The sequence below is a fragment of the Eriocheir sinensis genome, chromosome 30 (assembly GCF_024679095.1).
Source record: "Eriocheir sinensis breed Jianghai 21 chromosome 30, ASM2467909v1, whole genome shotgun sequence".
NCBI classification, from domain to species: Eukaryota; Metazoa; Arthropoda; class Malacostraca; order Decapoda; family Varunidae; genus Eriocheir; species Eriocheir sinensis.
The window spans coordinates 8,526,481-8,553,187 of record NC_066538.1 but is presented as its reverse complement, the minus strand read 5'-3'; the positions used below and the strand labels follow the sequence as shown (position 1 = coordinate 8,553,187).

General features: G+C 38.7%; 2 protein-coding genes across 5 annotated transcripts in view; one reads left to right on the top strand and one right to left on the bottom strand.

Moving 5' to 3' along the window:
* Positions 1-192: 192 nt before the first annotated feature.
* On the bottom strand, positions 193-4,407 carry LOC127005555 (zinc finger matrin-type protein 2-like). The gene is made up of 6 exons (XM_050874487.1): positions 4,259-4,407; positions 2,832-2,922; positions 2,243-2,372; positions 1,825-1,898; positions 1,430-1,575; positions 193-433 (listed from the first exon to the last, which is right to left on the bottom strand). Exons 1-6 carry the CDS (start codon positions 4,274-4,276, stop codon positions 284-286), a joined length of 609 nt encoding a protein of 202 aa, XP_050730444.1. The 5' UTR covers positions 4,277-4,407; the 3' UTR covers positions 193-283.
* A 5,507-nt stretch (positions 4,408-9,914) lies between these two features.
* The window catches only part of LOC127005550 (FHF complex subunit HOOK interacting protein 1A-like), a 34,008-nt gene continuing 17,215 nt past the window's right edge, over positions 9,915-26,707 (top strand). For 2 of the 4 annotated variants that reach the window (XM_050874477.1, XM_050874476.1), the window contains exons 1-8: positions 9,915-9,993; positions 11,561-11,738; positions 13,006-13,389; positions 14,157-14,377; positions 15,266-15,416; positions 15,822-15,980; positions 18,933-19,019; positions 21,433-21,483. In XM_050874477.1, the coding sequence (XP_050730434.1) occupies positions 11,574-11,738; positions 13,006-13,389; positions 14,157-14,377; positions 15,266-15,416; positions 15,822-15,980; positions 18,933-19,019; positions 21,433-21,483 (1,218 nt within the window). In that variant the 5' untranslated portion in view covers positions 9,915-9,993; positions 11,561-11,573. The remainder of the gene's footprint in view (positions 9,994-11,560; positions 11,739-13,005; positions 13,390-14,156; positions 14,378-15,265; positions 15,417-15,821; positions 15,981-18,932; positions 19,020-21,432; positions 21,484-26,707) is intronic. The other 2 variants (XM_050874479.1, XM_050874478.1) reach the window with 1 other exon arrangement.

Sequence of the window (26,707 nt, the reverse complement as noted above, 5' to 3'; positions counted from 1 at the left end):
GAGAATGCCAATCCAAATACTATTAACACCACCGGGTGACTAATGGCTTGAATTCAAGGAGAGTTCAATTTTGGCGTGGTATTAATGTGTTGGATGAGGTGGATCTGCAAGAATATATTCATAAGACTACATGTACTATGAATAATTCATTTGTTGAATGGCTGTGATAATTAGATGTTAAAAAAATAAAGGTCCATATCAAGATTTATTGTATGTCTGTCCAAGATAGAATTTAGCTGGTCAATAAAAAAAGATAGCCTAATCTTAACCCTATGTTTACAAGTCATTTCTTAGATGATGTGAAGCCTGAGAAACCCATGATCTTTGCCATCTCTGGGTCCATGCCAGCTGGTCCGTCTTCGTCTATGGAGGAGTCTGCTTTCCTCTTGCGGTCTTTCCTCTTTTCTCTGCGGTACTCCTTTAGCTTTTCCTCCTAGAAAGGTAAACGTGTGTGAGGCAAGGGAAGGCAAAATTCATGCGCAAACGGATGGTATGGGAGGTCCAATGAGCTTCCAAACAGGTGCATTGGTGTTTGGAAACACGACTGGAATAAGTGGATACGTGAAGGTATATGTATACGGCGGATTATTGTGCTCACGACCTCTTGTCTGGGACGAGGCTGAAGTTCTTAAGATATGACGAGAAAGCAATTGCATGTTATATAGAACTGCTAGTGCAAGTTAAGGGATTATATAAACCAGGTGGGGGATACAATAGACACACCTAACATCAAATGTGGGGTACACAATTCCTCGAGCAACGGTAATGGGCTAAAGAGTGGCCTATCCGGAATTTTTTTATTTATAAATGATCCATGAGAATGAGAACGTTGAATCTATGTGTGTGCTTATCTTTGATTCACTTAAATTGAGTGAAATTCTATTGTGATAAACGGTCACAAATTTGCATCTCGAGTAAAATTGAAAGTAGTAATATAAGTTATGCCTCCATGAATTATACACAAATAGATAAATATGAAAGCTCACGAAGTCAGAATAAGTGACATCACCAGCTTTGCACAGTAAAAATATGCTTATTTAAGGTATCTGATACCCGCAAGATGGTGTGCACTGCTGCCTCGGCCCATAGTTGTATAAAATATGAACGTATTTTCATATTATCATTCTGTTGTTTATTCAATGTTCTGCTCAAGAAAAAGAATACTCATAATTTCAGTTAGTTTTTGGTTATAAGGATTCTTGCCGAAATACAATTATAACATTAAACCTATAAGTTAGGAAATGTACTGAATCCTGAATCAGCTATGGTGATGTTAGGTGCGCCTGTTAAATAAGATTTAAACCACCTGCACAAACATGGTTGACCCAGGCAGACACACAAAGATAAATTGTGAGTACTCTAAATTACCCCTGTTATGTGACATTGGTGAAGTAGAACAAAAGAATGTAGCATGTATATATAATCTAACCTCTTCTTTGAGCTCCTGCATTCGCTGTTCAATGTCGTAATCTTTCTTTTTCTCCTCAAGCTTTTTCTTGTTGACATCAAAACGCTTCTTGACCTGATCCAGGGAGGACCGCTCCACTCTCATGGACATGCCCAGGTTTCTCTGGTCTGTAAAGGATGCAAAGGAAAAATGGCAACTGAAAGGGGAAAAAATATGTAGTGTAAAAAAATATTAATTTAAATGAATACTATTAAGTATGCAATAAAGACAAAACAATATATACTGGACATTAATGAGGCAGGTGTCATTTTTTCTGATTCCTTCTTTAATATTTGGGTTAGTACATTTCAGTTTCTCATGATATTCTGTAAATGTAAATCTCACTTGCATTCAGAAAGGAAATTACTGATTCTTACGTTTCTTGCCATTGATGTGGTCGAGGAAGTTGATGGAGTCCTTTACAACACAATCACACACATTACAGTAGTATCTGCAGGGGACAAACACATTGTTAATGTATAAACAAATACTGGCAATGTACTTGCTGCTGCAGCCTATTATATAAGAGGAGATTTATGCAAATTAATACTGCAAAATCATTTTATTAACTTTAGCTACAAATTTATCTGCCTTGCACTACTGACACACAGCAACAAAATATACAACAAAAAAATATTAATTATGTGAGACAATTCACCTTTCCAGACAGCAAAAAATTGATGAAAGAAGTCAGATGAGCTAAAAAAAAATTATAAGATAGTTTCAAGACATAATACTACGAGCTTGACAAAATCCTGTAAAAAATCCATCTGACAAGAACACACACACGCATACCCGCCAGATTGTGACGCAGGTGTAGTCTTTGTGATGACTTGACTCTTGCCCAGCTTAGAGTCAATGTCCACCTTGTACTCGCGCTGACGCAGCAACTCTCGCTTGACTGGTGCTGTTTTCTGGTTCAGTGCTGTGGGGGATGGGTATAACAAAGTTACCAGTTCATGAGATTCAACAGTGCATTTGTGTCTGTGGAATCCTCTTCTCCAGGACCTCCAATAATTATAATCATCAACCTAGCAGTAATACCTAAAAAGTAAAAATAATATTGGGTAAAAAAACAGAAAGATTAATCACCTCAAATATTGTAAGATTAAGTTACATCAACTTTAGAATTAAGATTTTAGGGTTGATGACTTATAGTATTTCAGGAGTTCAAAGAAATAAAACATAGAAACTGTCTATGTTAACTAAGTATATTTTGTATGTTTCAGAGAACAGAGAAGTTAAAAAAATGGTAATAATATGAGTTTAGGAGAATAAAGTATATGAATTGGCTAGGAAAAACTGATTCTGATAAAGATTCAAATCCTTAACGATTAACTTGACACACACAGAGCAAGAGCTTGCCAAAGCTCAACACACTCACCCTGGGCTGCCTCCCTCTCTACTCTGAGTCTCTGCTGCGCCAGCGACTCGTACTCGTCTCTGTCCCATTTTCTCCTGAACTCTGTGCCGCTCTGTCAGGTATAACACGTGTGGTGAGGCATACAGGTGTTCATGGGGAAGGGATAAGATCAAGTTTCAATGATATATAAACTGAAGGGAATTGTTCCTTGCCATAACAAGGGTCAAGAAGGCACTGGTAACAAATCCAACAACAGCCTAGAGGATCAAAACAATACCATAGTATTCCTGTTCACTAAAACTGAAAATGATCAACACCCAAAGAAAGAAATTCTCAACCAAATGTGGAAAACACAGGTAAATATAGTAAACAGAACCCCACCTTGATCTAACAGATATTACCCTATTGCTGCTTAAATTATTGGTAAAATTCCAAAAGTATACCCACTGGGTTACCAGCCACCAATGACAACAACCAACAATACAGTGCGATCTGTATTGATGAAGATGTATTGATTGTAAACAAATAAATCTAACCAAGGAGATTGTTGAGGAAAGGGATGCTACTAATTTCAAGACACTGACTTTATCTATGGGCAAAATATGATGCTTTTTATTTTTGAGTTTTCTCTTCTGATATTTTCTTCAATGCCTGGGATGCACACGCCACCGCCATGCTCCCACCTGTTATCACCGGCCAGCAGAATGGACCCACCCTCACCACTGCCTTGTCCCGTCCCGTGCAGCATATTTCCACCGGCCCACACTGCATGCCGAATAAATTTAAACTAATCTACCTAAAGGGGGGGGGCTTTGCCCCCTTCAATCCCCCCTTCAATTTTCCAGAAATCATTCATTACTGCACTGCATTCAGGGACCAAAAAATTCCATGTCAGCATGTTCGCAAGAGATTGTTACCCCTTCACCATTAACCCTAACCAAACCAAATATTACCTAATATAGCCTGACCCGACCTGCTTACCCATGAATCTAAATCTAACCTAACCACACCTGACCTGTGCTCCGCTGCCAAACTGCAATAAACGGAAATAAGTCCCTCCCCACAGACCATATTTAAAGGAATTAATATCTCACAAACGTGATTAGTGACATTGTGTGCACACAATGCTTCACATAGGCAGTGACCCGGGTGTACTTCTGGAATAATACAAAAGTATAACCTATCGCTGCTAAAATTATAAATTATTACTCCACTGATTTGTCCAAAGCTCAGGCGAGTAATTTGCGACAAACAGGGTAATCAGAGTGGTCATTATCATATTAAAATCCATCAGAAGAATTAAGGTTAACCACGAGAGCGAGTTGGGTGTAATTCTAAAAAAATACCAACGTTTCGAGTGAGCCTCCCGTTTTTACAAAGCCCCTAATTAATAACTCGAGCCTTTCCCCAATAATATTTCCCAACAGAAGGATAGAAGCATCACTTACGGAGCTGCTGGAGGACATTGTGGCGCGGGAGAGGAGAAAGAAAGGATAAATAAAGTAATCCTCGCCCCTCGGTGCTGCTGTGTCGAGGAGGAAGTAAACAAACCCAATTTCTGGCTCGGTCGGACTAACGATGCCAGATTGTCGTACACGGCTTCTTATTTTTACCGATTTCAAACCAAAAAAACGTCTCCTGGACTCCAGTAACTACATTAATTTACAGTTACAATTGGGAGCTCTCGGGGGGGGTGATTCTTCAACTGATCCAAGAATGGGAATGAAAGAAAAGAATGGGAATGAAAGAAAAGAATGAGAATGAAAGAAAAGAATGGGAATGAAAGAAAAGAATGGGAATGAAAGAAAAGAATGATAATGAAAGAAAAGAATGGGAATGAAAGAAAAGAATAAGAATGAAAGAATGGGAATGAAAGAAAAGAATGAGAATGGAAGAAAAGAATGAGAATGAAAGAATGGGAATGAAAGAAAAGAATGAGAATGGAAGAAAAGAATGAGAATGAAAGAAAAGAATGTGAATGAAAGAAAAGAATGAGAATGAAATAAAAGAATGGAAATGAAAGAAAAGAATGAGAAAGGAAGAAAAGAATGAGAATGAAGGAAAAGAATGTGAATGAAAGAAAAGAATGAGAATGAAAGAAAAGAATGAAAGAAAAGAATGAGAAAGGAAGAAAAGAATGAGAATGAAAGAAAAGAATGTGAATGAAAGAAAAGAATGCGAATGAAAGAAAAGAATGAGAATGAAAGAAAAGAATGAGAAAAGAAGAAAATAATGAGAATGGAAGAAAAAATGAGAATGAAAGAAAAGAATGATAATGAAATCAAAGAATGAGAATGAAAGAAAAGAATGAGAATGAAAGAAAAGACAGAGAATGAAAGAAAAGAATGTGAATGAAAGAAAAGAATGGAAATGAAAGAAAAGAATGGGAATGAAAGAAAAGAACGAGAATGAAAGAAATAATATAGGATGAGAATGAAAGAAAAGAATGGGAATGAAAGAAAAGAATGGGAATGAAAAAAAAGAATAGGAATGAAATAAAAGAATGAGAAAGAAAGAAAAGAATGGGAATGAAAGAAAATAATGGGAATGAAAAAAAGAATAGGAATGAAATGAAAGAATGGGAATGAAAGAAAAGAATAAGAATGAAAGAAGAGAATGAGAATGAAAGAAAAGAATGAGAATGAAAGAAAAGAATGAGAATGAAAGAAAATAATGATAATGAAAGAAAAGAATGAGAATGGAAGAAAAGAATGATAATGAAAGAAAAGAATGAGAATGAAAGAAAAGAATGAGAATGAAAGAAAAGAATGATAATGAAAGAAAAGAATGGGAATGAAAGAAAAGAATGAGAATGAAAGAAAAGAATGAGAATGAAAGAAAAGAATGAGAATGAAAGAAAAGAATGAGAATGGAAGAAAAGAATGGGAATGAAAGAAAAGAATGGGAATGAAAGAAAAGAATGAGAATGAAAGAAAAGAATGAGAATGGAAGAAAAGAATGATAATGAAAGAAAAGAATGGGAATGAAAGAAAAGAATGAGAATGAAAGAAAAGAATGGGAATGAAAGAAAAGAATGAGAATGAATTAAAGAAAAGAATGAGAATGAAAGAAAAGAAAGAGAATGAAAGAAAAGAATGAGAATGAAAGAAAAGAATGGGAATGAAAGAAAAGAATGGGAATGGAAGAAAAGAATGGGAATGAAAGAAAAGAATGATAATGAAAGAAAAGAATGGGAATAAAAGAAAAGAATGGGAATGAAAGAAAAGAATGAGAAAGGAAGAAAAGAATGAGAATGAAAGAAAAGAATGAGAATGAAAGAAAAGAATGGGAATAAAAGAAAAGAATGGGAATGAAAGAAAAGAATGAGAAAGGAAGAAAAGAATGAGAATGAAAGAAAAGAATGAGAATGAAAGAAAAGAATGGGAATAAAAGAAAAGAATGGGAATGAAAGAAAAGAATGAGAAAGGAAGAAAAGAATGAGAATGAAAGAAAAGAATGAGAATGAAAGAAAAGAATGGTAATAAAAGAAAAGAATGGGAATGAAAGAAAAGAATGAGAATGAAAGAAAAGAAAGAGAATGAAAGAAAAGAATGGGAATGAAAGAAAAGAATGGGAATGAAAGAAAAGAATGGGAATGAAAGAAAAGAATGAGAAAGGAAGAAAAGAATGAGAATGAAAGAAAAGAATGAGAATGAAAGAAAAGAATGGGAATAAAAGAAAAGAATGGGAATGAAAGAAAAGAATGAGAAAGGAAGAAAAGAATGAGAATGAAAGAAAAGAATGAGAATGAAAGAAAAGAATGGGAATGAAAGAAAAGAATGGGAATGAAAGAAAAGAATGAGAATGAAAGAAAAGAATGAGAATGAAAGAAAAGAATGGGAATGAAAGAAAAGAATGGGAATGAAAGAAAAGAATGGGAATGAAAGAAAAAATAGGAATGAAAGAAAAGAATGGGAATGAAAGAAAAGAATGGGAATGAAAGAAAAGAATGGGAATGAAAGAAAAGAATGGGAATGGAAGAAAAGAAAGAGAATGAAAGAAAAGAATGAGAATGAAAGAAAATAATGAGAATGGAAGAAAAGAATGATAATGAAAGAAAAGAATGGGAATGAAAGAAAAGAATGAAAATGAAAGAAAAGAATGGGAATGAAAGAAAAGAATGAGAATGAAAGAAAAGAATGAGAATGAAAGATAAGAATGAGAATGAAAGAATAGAATGGGAATGAAAGAATAGAATGGGAATGAAAGAAAAGAATGGGAATGAAAGAAAAGAATGAGAATGAAAGAAAAGAATGAGAATGAAAGAAAAGAATGAGAATGAAAGAATAGAATGGGAATGAAAGAAATGAATGGGAATGAAATAAAAGAATGGGAATGAAAGAGAAGAATGCGAATGAAAGAAAAGAATGGGAATGAAAGAAAAGAATGAGAATGAAAGAAAAGAATGGGAATCGAAGAAAAGAATGGGAATGAAAGAAAAGAATGAGAATGAAAGAAAAGAATGGGAATGAAAGAAAAGAATGAGAAAATGTAAGAAAAGAATGAAAATGAAAGAAAAGGATGAGAATGAAAGAAAAGAATGAGAATGAAAGAATAGAATGGGAATGAAAGAATAGAATGGGAATGAAAGAAAAGAATGGGAATGAAAGAAAAGAATGAGAATGAAAGAAAAGAATGAGAATGAAAGAAAAGAATGAGAATGAAAGAATAGAATGGGAATGAAAGAAATGAATGGGAATGAAAGAAAAGAATGGGAATGAAAGAGAAGAACGAGAATGAAAGAAAAGAATGGGAATAAAAGAAAAGAATGGGAATGAAAGAAAAGAATGAGAATGAAAGAAAAGAATGAGAATGAAAGAAAAGAATGGGAATGAAAGAAAAGAATGGGAATGAAATAAAAGAATGGGAATGAAAGAGAAGAATGCGAATGAAAGAAAAGAATGGGAATGAAAGAAAAGAATGAGAATGAAAGAAAAGAATGGGAATCGAAGAAAAGAATGGGAATGAAAGAAAAGAATGAGAATGAAAGAAAAGAATGGGAATGAAAGAAAAGAATGAGAAAATGTAAGAAAAGAATGAAAATGAAAGAAAAGGATAAGAATGAAAGAAAAGAATGAGAATGAAAGAAAAGAATGAGAATGAAAGAAAAGAATGAGAATGAAAGAAAAGAATGAGAATGAAAGAAAAGAATGGGAATGAAAGAAAAGAATGAGAATGAAAGAAAAGAATGAGAATGGAAGAAAAGAATGGAATGAAAGAAAAGAATGGGAATGAAAGAAAAAATGGGAATGAAAGAAAAAAATGGGAATGAAAGAAAAGAATGAGAATGAAAGAAAAGAATGGGAATGAAAGAAAAGAATGAGAATGGAAGAAAAGAATGGAATGAAAGAAAAGAATGGGAATGAAAGAAAAAATGGGAATGAAAGAAAAAAATGGGAATGAAAGAAAAGAATGGGAATTAAAGAAAAGAATGGGAATGAAAGATAAAAATAAATGATAGAAAATAATAGGAATGAAAGAAAAGAATGGGAATGGAAGAAAAGAATGTGAATGAAAGAAAAGAATGAGAATGAAAGAAAAGAATGAGAATGAAAGAAAAGAATGGGAATGAAAGAAAAGAATGGGAATGAAAGAAAAGAATGAGAATGAAAGAAAAGAATGGGAATGAAAGAAAAGAATGAGAATGAATTAAAGAAAAGAATGAGAATGAAAGAAAAGAATGAGAATGAATTAAAGAAAAGAATGAGAATGAAAGAAAAGAATGGGAATGAAAGAAAAGAACGGGAATGAAAGAAAAGAACGGGAATGAAAGAAAAGAATGATAATGAAAGAAAAGAATGGGAATGAAAGAAAAGAATGAGAATGAAAGAAAAGAATGAGAATGAAAGAAAAGAATGAGAATGGAAGAAAAGAATGAGAATGAAAGAAAAGAATGTGAATGAAAGAAAAGAATGAGAATGAAAGAAAAGAATGGAAATGAAAGAAAAGAATGAGAAAGGAAGAAAAGAATGAGAATGAAGGAAAAGAATGTGAATGAAAGAAAAGAATGAGAATGAAAGAAAAGAATGAGAATGAAAGAAAAGAATGAGAAAGGAAGAAAAGAATGAGAATGAAAGAAAAGAATGTGAATGAAAGAAAAGAATGCGAATGAAAGAAAAGAATGAGAATGAAAGAAAAGAATGAGAAAAGAAGAAAATAATGAGAATGGAAGAAAAAAATGAGAATGAAAGAAAAGTATGATAATGAAATCAAAGAATGAGAATGAAAGAAAAGAATGAGAATGAAAGAAAAGACAGAGAATGAAAGAAAAGAATGTGAATGAAAGAAAAGAATGGAAATGAAAGAAAAGAATGGGAATGAAAGAAAAGAACGAGAATGAAAGAAATAATATTGGATGAGAATGAAAGAAAAGAATGGGAATGAAAGAAAAGAATGGGAATGAAAAAAAAGAATAGAAATGAAATAAAAGAATGAGAAAGAAAGAAAAGAATGGGAATGAAAGAAAAGAATGGGAATGAAAAAAAGAATAGGAATGAAATGAAAGAATGAGAAAGAAAGAAAAGAATGGGAATGAAAAAAAAATGGGAATGAAAGCAAATAATGAGAATGGAAGTACGTACGATATCGAGCTAGTGAAGGAATGGATCGAAGAATGAAAGAATGAGAAATTAATTAGTTGAAGTAAAGATCAAATGAGGGAATGGAAGTTAATCAAAGAACGGATCGAAGAATGAAATGAAAGAATGGAAGTAAATAAAGAAATAAAGAACGGAAGAACGAAGGAATGTCAAAAAAAAAAGTAGGTCGGTAATATAATGAAGCAATTAAACAACACAAACTTTTATATTTCATTCAGTATAGCCTGTAGAAATACCTATATGATATTGTAATTTAGGCTAACCAAAAGGGGTAAAAACAGATAAATCCCATTGCTAAAAACCTTCTAATTGCGTTTATCACGAAATTAATCCCCGGCCATGTGACAATTATCAAGACCTTGGTAACATAGGCCTGTAGACATGCAATTATAATATCTTAATAATAAAAAGAGGTAAAGAAAGACATAACCTATAATCAAAAACCTTCTATTTGTAACTTTCATTAAAAAAAAATTAATATCTCCGGGGTGAAGGGAACCATCGGCTCAGTTGTGTTTGTGTTGTGGCCGAGGGAGGGCGGCCGTCAGCTGATCCTCTTCTTCGCCTCCGTCACGCCTTCACCAGTGAGCCCCGACCCTTTATTTACCTCCCACGCCACTATAAAAAGGAGATTAAAAAGTCCAGGGAGGAGAAAAAGGATAAAAGTCCCTCCATTCTCCCTCCCTCCGTGTTTTATCTCCCTCCGTTCGCCGCCCCCTTCCAGATAACACTTCCGCATATCTGACATTTTAACCTTTTTTTTTTGCTTTTCCAGCCTTTATAAACGTTTAGGAACATCGATTTATAATTCCTATCTGTCAGGTCAAGGGTCAGGTCACGGGTATTTATGGTGACCTGCCAAATACGTAACTCAGCCACATATTTCACGTATCTGACATTTTTCCTTTTTTTTTTTTTTTTTGCCTTTCCTGCTTTTATAAACGTTTAGGAACATCGATTTATATTTCCTATTTGTCAGGTCAAGGGTCAGGTCACGGGTGTATGTTGTGACCTGCTTAATAAGGGGCGCCAGCAAGTCTCCGTTGGTTGCTGTTCCTATCTGACATTTTTCCCTTTCTTAGCCTTTCTAGCTTTAATTAACGTTTAGGAACATTAGTTTTTATTCAACAGGCATCAGGTTAAGGGTCAGGCCACAGGTATATGTTGTGACCTGCCTAATATGGGAAGCCAGCAAATCTCCGTTGGTTGTTGGTCATCCCTTTTGGCAGACTGGTCAGAGAGTGGCTTAGTGTGTCTCTGTTAGTGGGTTAGATTCCCCCTCCTGGACAGATTGTTTTTTCATGTGTTTTGAAAGATCGTGTGTTCATGAATCTAATAAGGACATTTTTACCCCATTTGACCTTATTAGCTGTGAGTGACGTGGATCGTGACCTTTCAGAGTTTCGATCTCCCCTAGGTTGGGTCATGTTAAAACAGAATATATTACCCTAAAATTTCTTGAATATCTGACATTACAGTAAAATGTCTTTTCCATTGTATAAAGTGTCACATAATATATGTAGTACCATAGTGAAGTATCACCTACTGCTTAAAATGTCAGAAAGTAAACCAAAGTTACTTCAGTTATTAAAAATTTCAGATAAATAATATCGTGATTATTTCATTTGTACAGAATGTCAGATTATATAGAAAAATGTCACTTATACAAAATGTCACTTCAGTGTTCAAAATATAAGTTATTACATAAAAATGAGTTGTACAAAATGTCTTATGGTATAGAAAAATGTCACTTCAATTGTACACGGTATTTGAGAATTCAGTGAAGCGTCATTTCAGTTGGATAAAATAGATATTACAAAACATCACATCACTTGAACAAAATTTAAGTTAATATATCAGTGTCATTTCAGTTTTGCAAAATATCAGAGCAAAATGGCATTTCAATCGTACAAAATGTCATGGAGCAAACTTGTCTTCATTGTAGAAAATATTGGTTAATACAGCAAAAATTACTTACTGTAACTAATACTAAAAACCTTTTCAATTATTAAAATACACAAGATAATATAGCAAAATGTCACCTCAACTGTACAGATTATATGGTTGAGATATGGCATGGGCAAGGCATAATCAACACATTCACTTACGGTACATCACACCAATCTCCTCCCCCCTCCCCCTCCCCCCCAGTGTTGAGGGCGGGATGACCAGCTGGCTGCGAGACTCCCCACTGAGGGTGTCGCTGGGCCGGCGCCGCGCCGCCCCGCCCCCCCTGCAGGATGTGGACCCCGCCGCGGCCTTCCACTCCTTCATCAAGCACTGGCAACAGACGCTCGACATCATTGAGCGCACCAGACTCAGGGGGCAGGTGAGAGGCTTGTGTGTCCACCTTTGTCATGTTAATTAGACTGAGGGGACAGGTGTTTTGTTAATGGTGGGATAAAGGGACAAGTGAGGAGACTTCTGTAACCACCTGTCATGCCAATTGGACTCAAGAAATGGGTGTCACGTGAAGGGTGGGTGTAGGCGATAGTTGTTATGCTAATGGTGTCCTTTTAATAGAGGAATAATAGGACAGGTGAGGAGGCTTCTTTACCTACCTGTGTTGTGTCAGTTGGACATAGGGGAAAGGTGTTACATGAATGGTGTCCTGTCAATGGTTTCCTGTTAATGGGGTAATAATAGGAGAGGTGAGGAGGCTTATGTGACCACCTGCCTCATGCTAATGGTGGACTTGGCAGACCAGTTTAGTTTAGGGTCGGGAGTTTGGTTTTGGTAACGGCACTTCCCGTTGTTTTCTTTCACTCTGGGTCGGTCTTTCATTTTCTTTTCTCTTTCCTCTTATAGTTGAAAAGTTGTAGTTATGCAGTAGGTACCTGTGTGTTTTGCTCCAGTCCATGGCATCTTTTTATAATTTTCTTTTCATCCTGTCCCAATCTTTTATGATGCCTTCATTACTATCTTCTTTATACTTCCTCTCTGTACTCCTTTCCACACAGATATCCTTAATGATACTTTCCTTACTATCTTCTTCATACTTCCTCTCTGTACTCCTTTCCACACAGATATCCTTAATGATACTTTCCTTACTATCTTCTTTATACTTCCTCTCTTTACTCCTTTCCACACAGATATCCTTGCATAACAAAACTGCACAGAGGTCTTTCATGTCTTAGTCTTGTGCCTCAGTAACTTGACACACCACCACTAAACTCCATTTCTCTCTCATCCATTTTTTGTTTTTACTTTTTTCCATCTTCTCCCAACCTTTTATTATACTTTCTTGCTAAGTTGCCATCTTTGTCACTTCCTCCCTTTCCTTCTTTCCACACAGATATTCATACATAACAAAACTACCCTTCAATTCCTTTATGTCTTCCTTCTGCCTTAGTAACTTCTAAAATAATGTCTTATTTTCCCTTTTTCTCACTGTCTGGGTCTTGTATTTTCTGTAGTGTAACAAAACAGCACCTCAATTCTTTTATGTCATTCTTCTGCCTCAGTAACTTCCCTTTTTCTCACTGTCCGGGTCTTGTATTTTCTGTAGCTTAACAAAACAGCACTTCAATTCCTTCATCTCTTTCTTCTGCCTCGGTAACGTAACCGATGTCTCATACTCTCCGTCTCCCTCGCAGGTGTTTGCCGACGATGTGACCGCCGTGATCAACCACCTGGCGCAGATGTCCACACTGCTGCTGGTGGACCTCAAACAGATCACAGCACACAAGCAGAGCGCCAGGGGGAGCCGTCGGAAGGACTCGCACACACCCCAGCATGCCACCAAAAACAGCAACAACAACAACCACCACTACCCCCACCACACCCACCACCCCCTAGAGGACCCCCACTCCCTCGACGATGGCTCGGGTGCCCCCTCCACTGCCTCCCTGCCCGCCGATGTTCCCCCCAACACCCCCATCTTTGATCACTTTCTGGGGGAGGAGATTCTCGATAAGGTGATGGATTGGAGCCTCACCGCCGGGGAGTTTGTGAATGCTCTCAAACTGGAACAACTCAAGGTATGTGTGTGTGTTTGTGTGTATGTGTTTGCTTTTTACAGTAAAGGAACTAGCTCAAGGGCAAAATAAAGCAAACAAAAAAGCTAAGTATATGCAGCTCCTTGGAGAAATAAAGAGAGAATACACGGGAAATCAACCTATTATTCCTCCATGGTGCAGTGGTTAGCGTTCCTAGCTACAAATCCATGGGCCCGGGTTCGATTCCCTCAAGGACCAACGCGATGAAGCTTTAAAGAAAATAGAACGAGAAGGCAAAAAGTGTGTGTGTGAGTGTGTCTTTGTATTTAGCTATTTATTGTATTTAGGATCACTTTGTTTTGTGTTATCTTGTCTCCATTGTCACATTCACAAACCTGCAGCTTAACTACACCTCACCACACCTTCATCCTCATCACCACTTCACTATTTCACTCTCACTATCCCTAATCTCACCCCCAGTCATCATCCACCACCCTCCTCTCACCACTGCCATTTCCTCACCCATACTACAACCACACTCACTCATCCATTACCATAACCACACCACCACTAAACTCCATTTCTCTCTCATCCTTATCACCACTAGTACTATTTTCTCACCCATACTGCCACAATCACTCATCCACTTCCCTCAACCACTACCATCACCACACACCACCTCGCCACCTACCACACACCACCTCACCACCAAGCACCACTCACTCACCAATACCACACTCATCACCACTCACTCACACCACCACCACTCAACACCATCCCTCCCTCACCACCACCCTCACCACCCATAGGTCCATGAACAGCTACTGAGCCACTCACAGCAGGAGGTGTTGGTGTACAAGCCCATCATCCGTCCCCTCATGAAGCTACTCGCCTCCTGCACCAGCTGCCAGCACTCGGACGTGGAGAAGCGGCTGGTGGTGCTCCTCAACCAGCTCTGCGTCTCCCTCATGCACAACCAGCAGCTACTCGACTTCTTCTTCCAGTTCTCCGAGGGCCAGGGACCAACCAAGTATGTGTGCTGGGGTTTGGTTCCTCTGACTGGTGCTTTTTGTGTGTTTATATATTTTTGTACAAGGCTTAGTTTTGTATTTCACTTTGCAGTAGTGTAGTAGTTACTAACATGGGCACCAATAGGAATACAGGTATCCCCGACTTTACAATTGGGCTGCATTCATGGTAAAGTGATGGTGAAGTAAAGCGATCGTATAATGAATTTGAGGCTTAATGAGGATATGTTCATGGACATGTATTTTAAGTCACCCCGAAAACATCACATAAAGCTCTGTATTTAAATCATTATCAAAGTGAATATAAGCACCTATTACCTGCACATTTACATAGATGAAGACGAAACCAATTGTAAATGTGAGCCAGATGGATCTTAAAGAGAGGAAAGGTAAAGATAGAATGACAATCGTAAGAGCAAAATATCATAGAACAAACCAATGTGGTGTCATGAGACATTCCGGTATCGTGAGACATCCCATCCTGAATACATACATGAATTTCGACACGGTACCGTGTCTTTTGTCGCCTGCTTGTCGGGATCTGTCCCCTCCAAGTTTATTTATATTATTATAAAAGCAAATGATGACGTATGTGTGTATATAACTAGGATATCAACAATCACTTCTTCTTGTGACCTGCTCTGCTTTGCATCGCTTTTTAGGCCCTACCTGTTACTTTTTTACACTTAGATGCTTCACTTACCTACTTACTCTGTGATAGTAAAGATTGGGGTCTGTGATGTGAAGTTAGGGATGGGATGTCTCACGATACGGGCTGGCAGACGACACCACACCGGCATATAGGGGGAAGACCTGAAGTGGACATGTCGTGATGAACCCTTCCTAAACCTACCCCACCAATCCTAACCAGCACACACCTTCACACTCAGGTTCGTCATCTTCTCGCTGCTGCTGCCGTATGTGCACAGAGAGGGCGGTGTGGGGCAGCAGGCGAGGGACGCACTGCTCCTGTGCATGGCCCTCTCTGCCTCACACACGGCGGTGGGCCAGTACATCGCACAGCACTCACACTTCTGCCCCGTGAGTTGAGGGAGTTGGAGTTTGTTGTCAGGGTGTTAAAGGTCCAGAGAGGAAGTTTAGAGAGTAAAAATAAAAAGGAAGAAAAATAGAAGAAAATGAAAAGAAACACAGATAAAAGAAAAGAAGAAAGTAAAGAATGAAAAAGGACCAAGTAGCAGAAGACAGGAAGAAAGAAAAAGAAGAAGAGAGAAAGAATGAGGGAAGGAAGGAAAAAAAGAAGTAGAAAAATGTAAAAAAAAGAAAAGAATGAAAAAAGGCAAAAGAAATCAAAGAAAGAAGAAAATGAGAAGAAACAAACAAAAGAAAAAAAAAATGAAACAACCAAATAACAGAAGAAAGAGAAAAAGAAGAAAAAAAAAACACATTACCCCTAAGCCTCCCCTTCCATTGGTACCCTATTTACAGGTTCTGGCGACGGGTCTGAGCGGCCTGTACTCCATGCTGCCGCGCTCCCTCAACTTGTCCTCCGAGGGCTGGCACAGACTCACCCAGGAGGACATCAGTGACATCCCTCAGCTGCAGCTCTTCCTCAACTCCCTGGAATTCTGTAATGCCGTCGTGCAGGTGAGAACTTTTTTTTATTATTATTATTATTTTTTTTATTTTTTTTAAGTAAAGAAGGTAGTTCAAGGGTGTGAAAAAGTGAGGGGGAAAAAGGTGAGGGGAAAAAAGTTAGGGAAATAAGTGTGAGGGGAAGAAAGGATGAGGGAAAAAAATTGAATTGAAAAAAGTGTGAGGGGAAGAAAAGTGAGGAGGGAAAAAAAGGGTGAGGGGGAAAAAAGTGTGAGGAGAAAAAGAGAGGGAAAAAATGTGAGGGGAAAAAGGGTGAGGGAATAAAAGTGTGAGGGGGAGAAAAGGGTGAGGAAAACAAGGGTGAGGGAAAAAAATGGTGAGGAAAAAAAGGGTGAGGGAATAAAAGTGTGAGGGGAAAAAGGGTGATGGAAAAAAAGGGAGAGGGAAAAAAAGGTGTGAGTGAGTAAAAGGGTGAGGGAATAAAAGTGTGAGGGGGAGAAAAGGGTGAGGGAAAAAAAGAGTGAGGGGGAATAAAGGGTGAGGAAAAAAAGTGTGAGGGAAAAAAAGGGTGAGGGGGAATAAAGGGTGAGGAAAAAAAGTGTGAGGGAAAAAAAGGGTGAGGGAATAAAAGTGTGAGGGGGAGAAAAGGGTGAGGGAATAAAAGTGTGAGGGGGAGAAAAGGGTGAGGGAATAAAAGTGTGAGGGGGAGAAAAGGGTGAGGGAATAAAAGTGTGAGGGGGAAATAAGGGTAAGGGGAAAAAAAGGGTGAGGGAATAAAAGTGTGAGGGAATAAAAGTGTGAGGGGGAGAAAAGGGTGAGGGAAAAAAGGGTGAGGGAAAAAAAGGGTGAGGGAATAAAAGTGTGAGGGAAAAAAAGGGTGAGGGAATAAAAGTGTGAGGGGGAGAAAAGGGTGAGGGAATAAAAGTGTGAGGGGGAGAAAAGGGTGAGGGAAAAAAAGGGTGAGGGAAAAAAAGGGTGAGGGAATAAAAGTGTGAGGGGGAGAAAAGGGTGAGGGAAAAAAGTGTGAGGGAAAAAAAGTTGTAGGGAAAAAAAGTGTGAGGTGGATAAAATGGTGAGGGAATAAAAGTGTGAGGGGGAGAAAAGGGTGAGGGAAAAAAGTGAGGGGAAAAAAAGGGTGAGGGAATAAAAGTGTGAGGGGGAGAAAAGGGTGAGGGAAAAATAGGGTGAGGGAAAAAAGTGTGAGGGAAAAAAAGGGTGAGGGAATAAAAGTGTGAGGGGGAGAAAAGGGTGAGGGAAAAAAGTGAAGGGAAAAAAGTGTGAGGGAAAAAAAATGGGGAGGGGGAAATAAGTGTGAGGGAAAAAAAGGGTGAGGGGAAAAGAAAGCATGAGGGGGAAAAAAGTGTGAGGTGAAAAAGAGGGAAGAAAAAGCCCACTAATCACTGCTCCTATTAAAAAAAAAGTAAAAAGTGTGATGAGTGTTGATGTTTTCTTGTTTCTATTTCTTTCCTTTTCACTCTTTTTCCTCTTCTTTCCTTTCTTTTTTCATTTTACTTTTTTTCTGTTATTTGTTTCTTTTTCATTCTTTCTATTCTTTTTTTCCTTTATTTTTTTTATTTGGTTCTTTTTTCATTCTTTTCTATTTCTTTACTTTTCATTCTTTTTCTCTCTTTTCTCTTTCCTTGCTGATGTAGGTACATAGTCTCCTTTCTTTTTTATTTTTAACATTTTTCATTCTTTTCTATTAATTTGCTCCTTTTTCTTCTTTCTGACTTATTTGTTTCTTTTTCATTATATATTCTTTTTTCCCTTTCTCCTGTTATGTGGTTCTTTTTCAGTCTTTTCTCTTTTTCTTCATTCTTTATTTTCCTCTTTTCTTGTATTTGTTTCTTTTCATTTTCTTTTATTTTTTCTTCTTTAATTTCTTCTTCCTTATTTTCATCCTTTTGCATTCTCTCGCTTACATTTTTTTTCTTTCCTTCTATTTAGTTGTTTCTTTATGTGTGTGTGAGAGTGTGTGAGTGTGTGTGTGTGTGCGTGAAATAAAGTGGTTTCATTACTTGAGAATCCATTACGATAACATCCAATTTTTTTGTCGGAACTTTTATCTCTGCTTTACTGCCGTCTGAGTGATGATATATGATGCAGTGCGGTATTTTATCATCTATTATTCTATTACTTTATATTTTACTTGTGAAGGTGTGTGAAAAGGAGTCTAGTTATAGGTTTTGTGTCTACTGTATTTGTTATATAAGTAATGTATGAAGCAGTGTGTTGTTGGTTGTAGTTGTGGTGTGTGTGCTTGGCCGTGCGTCCTGCCTATCTTATCAGGGGTTAGTGGGTATCAGTGAAGAGTGCCAAGCTTAAGTGGATGTTGCTGTCAAAGGGAGATAGTGGTTGGATAAGATTACTGGCAGGGTGTGAGGAGCAAGGGGAGAGGGGGAGCATGAGGTGATAGTGATGACAAGATGGTGGTGCAGGTGGTGAGAATGATTGATAGTGAAAACAATACGAAAGAGATGATGCTGCGGTTGATAATGATAAAATAATAATAATAATGGCTAGTGGAATGATTCTCTCTCTCTCTCGCTCTCTCACTCTCGCTCTTCCCTTCCTTTCTGTTGCTCATTTTTCCTTATTTTTCTCAATTTGCCCCATGATTTTTTTTTTTTTTTTTTTTTTTTTACAGCAAAGGAAACAGCTCAAGGGCAAAACAGAAAACAATAATGAAAAAAAAAGAACGCTGTAGAAATATAAAAATTACCAGTCGTAATGAGTCTGCTTCATCTCCAAGGTCTAGGAATATAAATACATGTAGTTGCAATGACCTTTCTACCTCTCCTGAGTAGTTGTAATGGTCCTTCTTTCCCCCAGGTGTAAGGATGATAGTTGTAATGACCTCTCCTTCCTCAGCTCTAAGATTAATAAGTAGTTGTAATATCCTCTCTCTCTCTCCCCAGGTGTAAGGATGATAGTTGTAATGACCTCTCCTTCCTCAGCTCTAAGATTAATAAGTAGTTGTAATATCCTCTCTCTCTCCCCCAGGTCTCTCACCCCCTAGTAAGGAAGCAGCTGGTGGAGTTCTTGTATCAAGGATTCCTCGTGCCTGTCCTGGGCCCAGCTCTGAACCAGGTGGGTCCTTGGGTTCAGTCTCCTTGGCCTCTTCCACTGTTCAATCTCTCATTTTCTTTCTTGTTCTATCCTGGCCTTTTCTCTTCACCCTTCCTTGTTTTTTCTTCATCCTAGTTTGGTCTTTCCTCTCTTCCTCACTTCCCTTTCTTCCTTGGCCTCTTCCCTCACTTTCTTCTCTCCCTGTTTTTTTCCTTTTCCTATTCTCTCTTCTCTCCTCTTCTTTCTGTTTTACCTTGCTTTTTTCTGATTCTTCCTCCTTCTTCCTTTTTTTTTATTGTCCTTTTCTCTGCTCTTCTTCTTCTTCTTCTTCTTCCTTGATTTTTCTGATTCTTCCTCCTTCTCCCTGTTTTTTCCTTGTCCTATTCTCTCTTCTCTTCTCTCCTTTTCTTCCTCTTTTTCCTTGCTTTTTTTTCTGATTCTTCCTTCTTCTCCCTGTTTTTACCTTGTCCTATTCTCTCTTCTCCTCTTCCTCTTCTTCCTTTTCTACTCCTTGCCTTTTTCTGATTCTTCTTTCTCTCTGTTTTATCCTTGTCCTATTCTCTCTTCTCTTCTTCCTCTTCTTCCTTGCTTTTTCTGATTCTTCCTTCTCCCTGTTTTTTCCTTGTCCTATTCTCTCTTCTCTCCTCTTCATCCTTGTCAACTCCTTGCCGTTTTTTGACCCTTCTCCGTGTTTTTTCTTTGTTCTTCTCTTTCCTTTCCTCTTCCCCCTTCATCCTTATCTCCTTGGCTTTTTCTGACCCTTCCTTCTTTCCTTGATGTTTTCCTCTTTTTCCTCGTCCATTTCTAACCTTCCCTCTTCCCTCTCTCTCTTGTCCTTTTTAACTCTACCTACTTCCCCGTTTCTTTTCCTCTTCCCTTTCATCAGTATTTTTTTTATCTGGTGTTCTCCCTTCCTTCCCTTCCTTGCCCTCTTATGTTTTAATTCCCACTTTTCCTTCTGTTTATTCCTTGTCTTATTGTGGCCTCTTCCTCTTCCCTTTTATCTGTGTTTTTTTGTCTGGTTTTCTCCTTTCTTCTCTTTCTTGTCCTCCTTTGTTTTTTTGTTCTTGTTTTTCTTACTTTGTTTCACCACCTTTTTCTTTTTTTCATTTTCAGTTTTATCTTGTTATTGGGTTTTTCATTTTCTACCTCTTCTGTTATTTTCTGTCCTATACTTATTCTCTTTCTCTGTATTCTCTTCCACTTTGTTTTCTACTTTTTTTTCTACCTCCTCCTCCTCCTCCTCCTTTTATTGTTTTTGTTCCTCTTCCTCCTTTTATTGTCACTGTTCTCTTGCTTTCGTCTTTCCCTGTTTTTTCTCTGTCCTATCCTCTCTTCTCTCCTCTTTTTCCTCTTCTCCCTTCATCCTTATCTCTTCCATGCTTCTTTTTCTGATTCTTCCTTCTTCTCCCTGTATTTTCTTTGTTCTTTTCTGGCCATTCCTCTTCTTCCTTCATCCTTGGCTCCTCCATTTCCTTCTTTTCCTCCTGCTTCATTCTACTAGGTTATTTTCTCCTTCATACCTTTCCTTTTTCTTCTCTTTCAAAAGCTCTGTCGATTTTCTTACAGGTAAAATTTCACAACTCTCTCTCTGATACCCTTTCTGTCTTAACTCCTTTCCCTATGATATTTACTTACAGGGTTGAACAGGCTATCATTTGGAGGCCTAGCACCCTTTTAACCTACCAATTGGGTGTTCTTATATCAACAATTATTTACTTATTCACTTTGATGCAGGAATGTTAAGTGAAATTGTTACCGTGGTTTGAAATATATTGTGTTGTTAATGAGGCTGATGAGAGAGAGGGAGAGAGTGTTGTGTGAGTGTGTGTGTGTTTGTGTGTTTATTTGAAATGTGAGTGTGTTGAGGTAGTGGTCTTGTGTTGCAGTGGTGGTGGTGTTGCCGGAAACCAATAGAAATGTGTGAGCTAGTGTTGCGTTCTGTTTTGCATGTGGTGTGTGCGTTTGTGTGTGTGTGTGTGCGCCTTTTGTATGGGTTTGTGTTTGGGCCCGTGTGTGTGTGTGTTTGTTTGTGCCTTGTTTTACTATGGGTGGCTTGGTGGGGTTTTGTTTGTTTGTTTGTATATTTGTTTGATTTTGAGAATGTGTTTGAGAGAGAGAGAGAGAGAGAGAGAGAGAGAGAGAGAGAGAGAGAGAGAGAGAGAGAGAGAGAGAGAGAGAGAGAGAGAGAGAGAATACCTGCTTTCTTTAGTGATAATTAAAGCTGCTACTCAAGATTATGTTTCTGTAATGCTTCAATTTGGTTATTTTATTTTTAACAGCTAGAAAATTATATATAAACTACATATACTAAGCAATAAGTGATATGAGAATGCAAACATATGTACGTGACTGTATGTGTGCGTGTGTGTGTATGTGTGCGTGTGTGTGCGTGCTGGCCCCCTATCACCCTACTGCCGTCACACACACACAGGGCGAGACAGTCATGGGCAAGACGGGGCCAGTCAACGCTACCGCCCTCATGGTTAGTATTGCTTGCGCTGCGGTCCCTTCCCTCCCTCCCTTGCTGCCCCCTCACACCCTCACCCCTACCCTTCCCTCTGCCCCTCACTGCGTTCTCCTTATCGACCTCACTCTCGCTCTCATCCTTATTGTCGTCCTTGCCCACTCACTCACTCACTCACCCCTACCCTTCCCTTTACCCCTCACTGCATTCTCCTTATCGACCTCACTCTCGCTCTCATCCTTATTGTCGTCCTTGCCCACTCACTCACTCACTCCTACCCTTCACTCTGCCCCTCACTGCGTTCTCCTTATCGACCTCACTCTCGCTCTCATCCTTATTGTCGTCCTTGCCCACTCACTCACCCCCTCACCCCTACCCTTCACTCCATCCCTCACTGCATTCTCCTTATCGACCTCACTCTTGCTCTCATCCTTATTGTCGTCCTTGCTCACTCACTCACTCACTCACTCACTCCCACCCTTCACTCCATCCCTCACTGCATTCTCCTTATCGACCTCACTCTCGCTCTCATCCTTATTGTCGTCCTTGCTCACTCACTCACTCACTCCTACCCTTCACTCCATCCCTCACTGCTCATTCATTCTCCCTATTGACAACACTCTTACTCTCATCCTTATTGTTGTCCTCTGTCATAGCTTGTCCCTGCCCCTTTCATTCATTACCCTCAATTCCTTTATCTAATTCATGCAGTTTCATTCTCTCTTCTCCCTCTCACCCTTGTTGTCTCCCTTCCCTTTTGTGTGTCCTTGTTCCTCTCATTCATATCCTCAAACCCATTTACACACTCCTGCTCTCACCTCTCTCTCACCCTATTTGTCTTCCTTTCCTTTTGCATGTCTCCTTCCCTCTCAGTCTTACCTTCTCACGTCTTTATACACTTCTGCGTTCACTTCTCTCTCTCTCTCATCCTTTATTTGTTACCCTCGTTTATTGTTTGTCCTTGTCCCTCTCTTTCATATCCTCAAACCTCTTTACACATTCCTTCTCTGACTTCTCTCTCTCATCCTTTTTGTCTTCCTTTCTTTTTGTTTGTCTCCTTCCCTCTCTAACCTTCCTACTTCATCACACATCTTTCTCTCACTTCTTTCTTTCTCATCCTTATTGCTTGTCCTTGTCCCTCTCTTTCATATCCTCAAACCTCTTTACACATTCCTTCTCTGACTTCTCTCTCTCATCCTTTTTGTCTTCCTTTCTTTTTGTTTGTCTCCTTCCCTCTCTAACCTTCCTACTTCATCACACACATCTTTCTCACACTTCTTTCTTTCTCATCCTTATTGCTTGTCCTTGTCCCTCTCTTTCATATCCTCAAACCTCTTTACACGTTCCTTCTCTGACTTCTCTCTCTCATCCTTTTTGTCTTCCTTTCTTTTTGCTTGTCTCCTTCCCTCTCAAACCTTCCTACTTCATCACACATCTTTCTCTCACTTTTCTCTCATCCTTATTGTTTCCCTCTAATTGCTTGTCCTTGTCCCTCTCATTCATATCCTCAAACCTATGTACACACTCCTGCTCTCACCTCTCTCTCTCATTCTTTATTTCTTCCTCTTATTACTCCTTGCTCTCCACCTTCTCTCATTCATTCCCACATACCCCCTCATACACTCCTCTCATTTCTTTCCTTATTTCTCCCTTTATCATCGCTCCTTGCTCCCCCTAACTCCTCTCATTCATACTCTCATATTTCTCTCTCTTTTTCCTTCTCTTATTCTCCCTCCTTGTTCTCTTTTTTCCCCCTCTTTTTATCTTCCAATTTTATCACATTACTCTCGTCTCCTTGTTCCTGTTCCGTCATTCTTTTCCTCTCCTCTTCTCACTCTTACTCCTTTTTCCCTTTTTCCCTCTCTTTATCTTCCTATTCCATCATCGCATTACCCTCGTCCCCTGTTCCTTTTTCTGTACTCTTTTTACTCTCAATCCTTTTCCTTTTTCCCTGTCTTTATCTTCCTGTTCCATCATCGCATTACCCTCGTCCCCTGTTCCTTTTTCTGTACTCTTTTTACTCTCAATCCTTTTCCTTTTTCCCTGTCTTTATCTTCCTATTCCATTAACACATACTCTTCTCATCCCTGTTCCTGTTCCTTTTTCTGTACTCTTTTTACTCTCAATCCTTTTCCTTTTTCCCTGTCTTTATCTTCCTATTCCATCATCGCGTTACCCTCGTCTCCTCATCCCTTGTTTCTTCATTCTTTTCCTGTCCTTCTCTTCTCACTCTCCCTCCTTTTTCTCTTTTTCCCTCTTCTTATCTTCAAATTTTATCACATTACTCTCATCTTCTCATCCCTGTTCCTTCATCCTTTTCCTGTCCTTCTCTTCTCACTCTTACTCCTTTTCTCTGTTTCCCTCTCTTTATCTTCCTATTCCATCATCACCTTACCCTCATCTCGTCCCCTGTTCATTCATTTCCTCTCCTTCTTCTCTTATTGATTCCATATCCTCTAATCTTCCCTCAGTATGAAATGGGAGAGAGGCAAAGAGGGTAGTATTCTGTCTCTCTTCTCTACGTCATTCTCCCTTCACTTTTGACCTCCTCCCTGGTTCCCATTGTGCCTGATTGAAATGACCCCTCACCCTTAGAGCATATGATCAAAGTATACTTCCTCCTTCACATCACAACCACCACCACAATCACCACCCTATTACTTTTCTCAGTGCTAATGGCTGTACACTAAATATCCCATGATGTTTTTCTGTATCTATTATTATTATTGTTACTCTCTATCATAATTATTCCAATTTCCTGTTTTTTCCCCTTTGACTTGTTTCCCATTACTCCTCCTTTCCTTCTCTTTTTTTTTCACCCCATTATTACTGCTTCTGTTTTTTCCTTTTTATAGTATCTCAATCCCTCCACCAGCTTAGCGTCGTTCCCTTACCATGCATTATTTTTTTGCCTTCCTATGTTCCCACCTGTCTGTCTTTTCCTGTAGCTTTGTGTCCGGCCAGCAAGTATTGATTTTGGTTTGGCTTTCACGTAACTATAGCGTATTTTGTATGCTGATATGCCTGTCTACCCCTCGTTGTCTGGCATGCTGGCTGGCTGGGTGGCTCGTAGTGGTGGTGACCCTCCCCTCATATGCCTACTGGTGTGTGTGTGTGTGTGTGTGTGTGTGTGTGTGTGTGTGTGTTGGTATGCATCTCAAAATTCCTTCTTTCGTGGTTCTTCTTAAGGTGTTTTCTCTGATTTGTGAATTTAACTGATTGAATGATAATGATGATGATGACGATGAATATAATGATGAATGACTTTTTCTCTCCTCACCTCCTCACCTGTTTTCTGGTCTCCTTTCTCACATTAATATTGTTTCTCTTGGGTCATTATGTATTTATGTATGTGTATGTATGTTTCTTTATCTGCCTGTGTGAGTGTGTGAAATATGTGTATGGATGTTTATTTGCCTGTCCAAGAGTGTGTATTGTGTATGTATGTATGTGTGACTGTCAGTGTGTGGGTGTGGGTGGGTGTCCATGTGTGTGTATTTGCCTACTTGTGAAATACAGGACAAGAGCTGTACTAGACTCGTGCTGTCCCGTCTCCATAACACTTATTATCCAGTTTGGCTTTAAATTCATGAATCATTTTTGCACACACAGTCTCCTCATCAAGTCAGTTCCATGTTGTTATGCTTCTGTATGGAAAACTGTATTTCTTGATGTCTCTCCTACAGTCGCTCTTCTTCAATTTCTTACCATTGCCTCTTGTCACGCTTCTGTCACGTACCATTAGGTCTTCTCTGTCCAATTTCTCCAATCCCTCTTGTATCCTGTACAATGCTATTAGGTCTCCTCTCTCTCTTCTGCTCACCAGTGTTGTTAGTCCCAATTTCTCCAATCTTTCTTCAGAAGTATTTTCACTTAGAGTTTCCGGTAATTTAGTCGCTGCTCTTTGTATTCTTTCCAACTTTCTAGTTTCTTTCTTCAATCTAAGTGACCACACTAATGCTGCATATTCCAGTCTTGGACGTATCATCGATGTTATTAGTTTCTTCACCATTTCTTCATCTAAATATGTAAATGCTGCTTTTATGTTTCTAAGAAGATTGTATGTTTCCCCAGTTATCCGGTCTGTATGTTTTCCAAAGGATAACGTGTCTGTTATGATCACTCCCAGATCTTTTTCTTCAGTTTTTTTCATGATTCTTTCATTACTCAGAGAGTAGTTCTCCGATATTCGTCTACTGCTCTTACCAAACTCCATCATGCTACACTTTACTGTATGTGTGTGTGTGTGTGTGTGTGTGTGTGTGTGTGACTGTGGGATGCACATGAGAGAGAGAGGAAACCTGTCTGCATTGTGTCCCCCCTGGCTGCACCCTCCCAAGGCACACAGTCTCTGGGGCCTGAGGGCTGATGCTGTTGCTGGTGTTGCTGCCCCTGATGCTTCTCAAGGAACAATAATAAACCCATAAACAAAGCCAGTTGACGCCAGCAACCACATACTCACACCCTGATTGATGGTCTCTGCACGAACCGCCTCACTAACCAGCCTCTGACTAATGTTGATGTTGTTATGGTTGTTGTTACTGTTGTTATTGATGTTGATGTATTACTCCTCTTCTCCCAGGATGAATAACACTTGAGAGCTCTTTGTAGTGTACGTACACCTTAATATCATCAAGTATATATAGTGTTGCTGCTTGGAGTACAACCACGTAGACTAACTCATGAGACCTAATATCTTGTATGCTTCTATATCATAAGGTAAAGAAAACTAGGCTATGTTAGGTACACAAGACTAGGATTGAGATGGTATGGGCCTGTCAAAAGGAGGGAGGAGAGCCATGTACTGTGGAAATAGAGGTAGAAGGGAGGAGACCAGCTAGATGAAGACTGAAGAAGACCTGAAGACCGTGTGTGAAGGGAGACATGAGAAGGACGAACATCAGAGAGGGGAGCGTTTACGATCATCAACAGAGGGAAAGACTCGTAGCCCGTCCAGCCCCATAAAGGAAAATAAGGACATTAAACAAAAAGAGGAGAAGGAGAGATTAGTTACACAAGTTTTATAGGAGGGCAAGGTTAAGGATTACTGGGTTAACTTCTTCATTTAGTCATCACCAAGTCTCTTCTTTTTAGTGAGTTTAGGTACACAAGATCTAGAGGAGAACATGGTTAAGTATTACTGGCTTATCTTCATCATTCACTAGACACACAAGTTTTATAGGAGGGCAAGGTAAAGGATTACTGGGTTAACTTCTTCATTCAGTTACTCATCACCAAGTCT

Bases quoted from the DNA above. Each gene is read 5' to 3' on its own strand.
- LOC127005555 (XM_050874487.1), bottom strand. The intron at 2,373-2,831 runs GTGAGTGTGTTG...CATCCCCCACAG, and splicing joins AGAGAGGGAGGCAGCCCAGG to CACTGAACCAGAAAACAGCA. The intron at 1,576-1,824 runs GTAAGAATCAGT...CATCCTTTACAG, and splicing joins CCACATCAATGGCAAGAAAC to ACCAGAGAAACCTGGGCATG.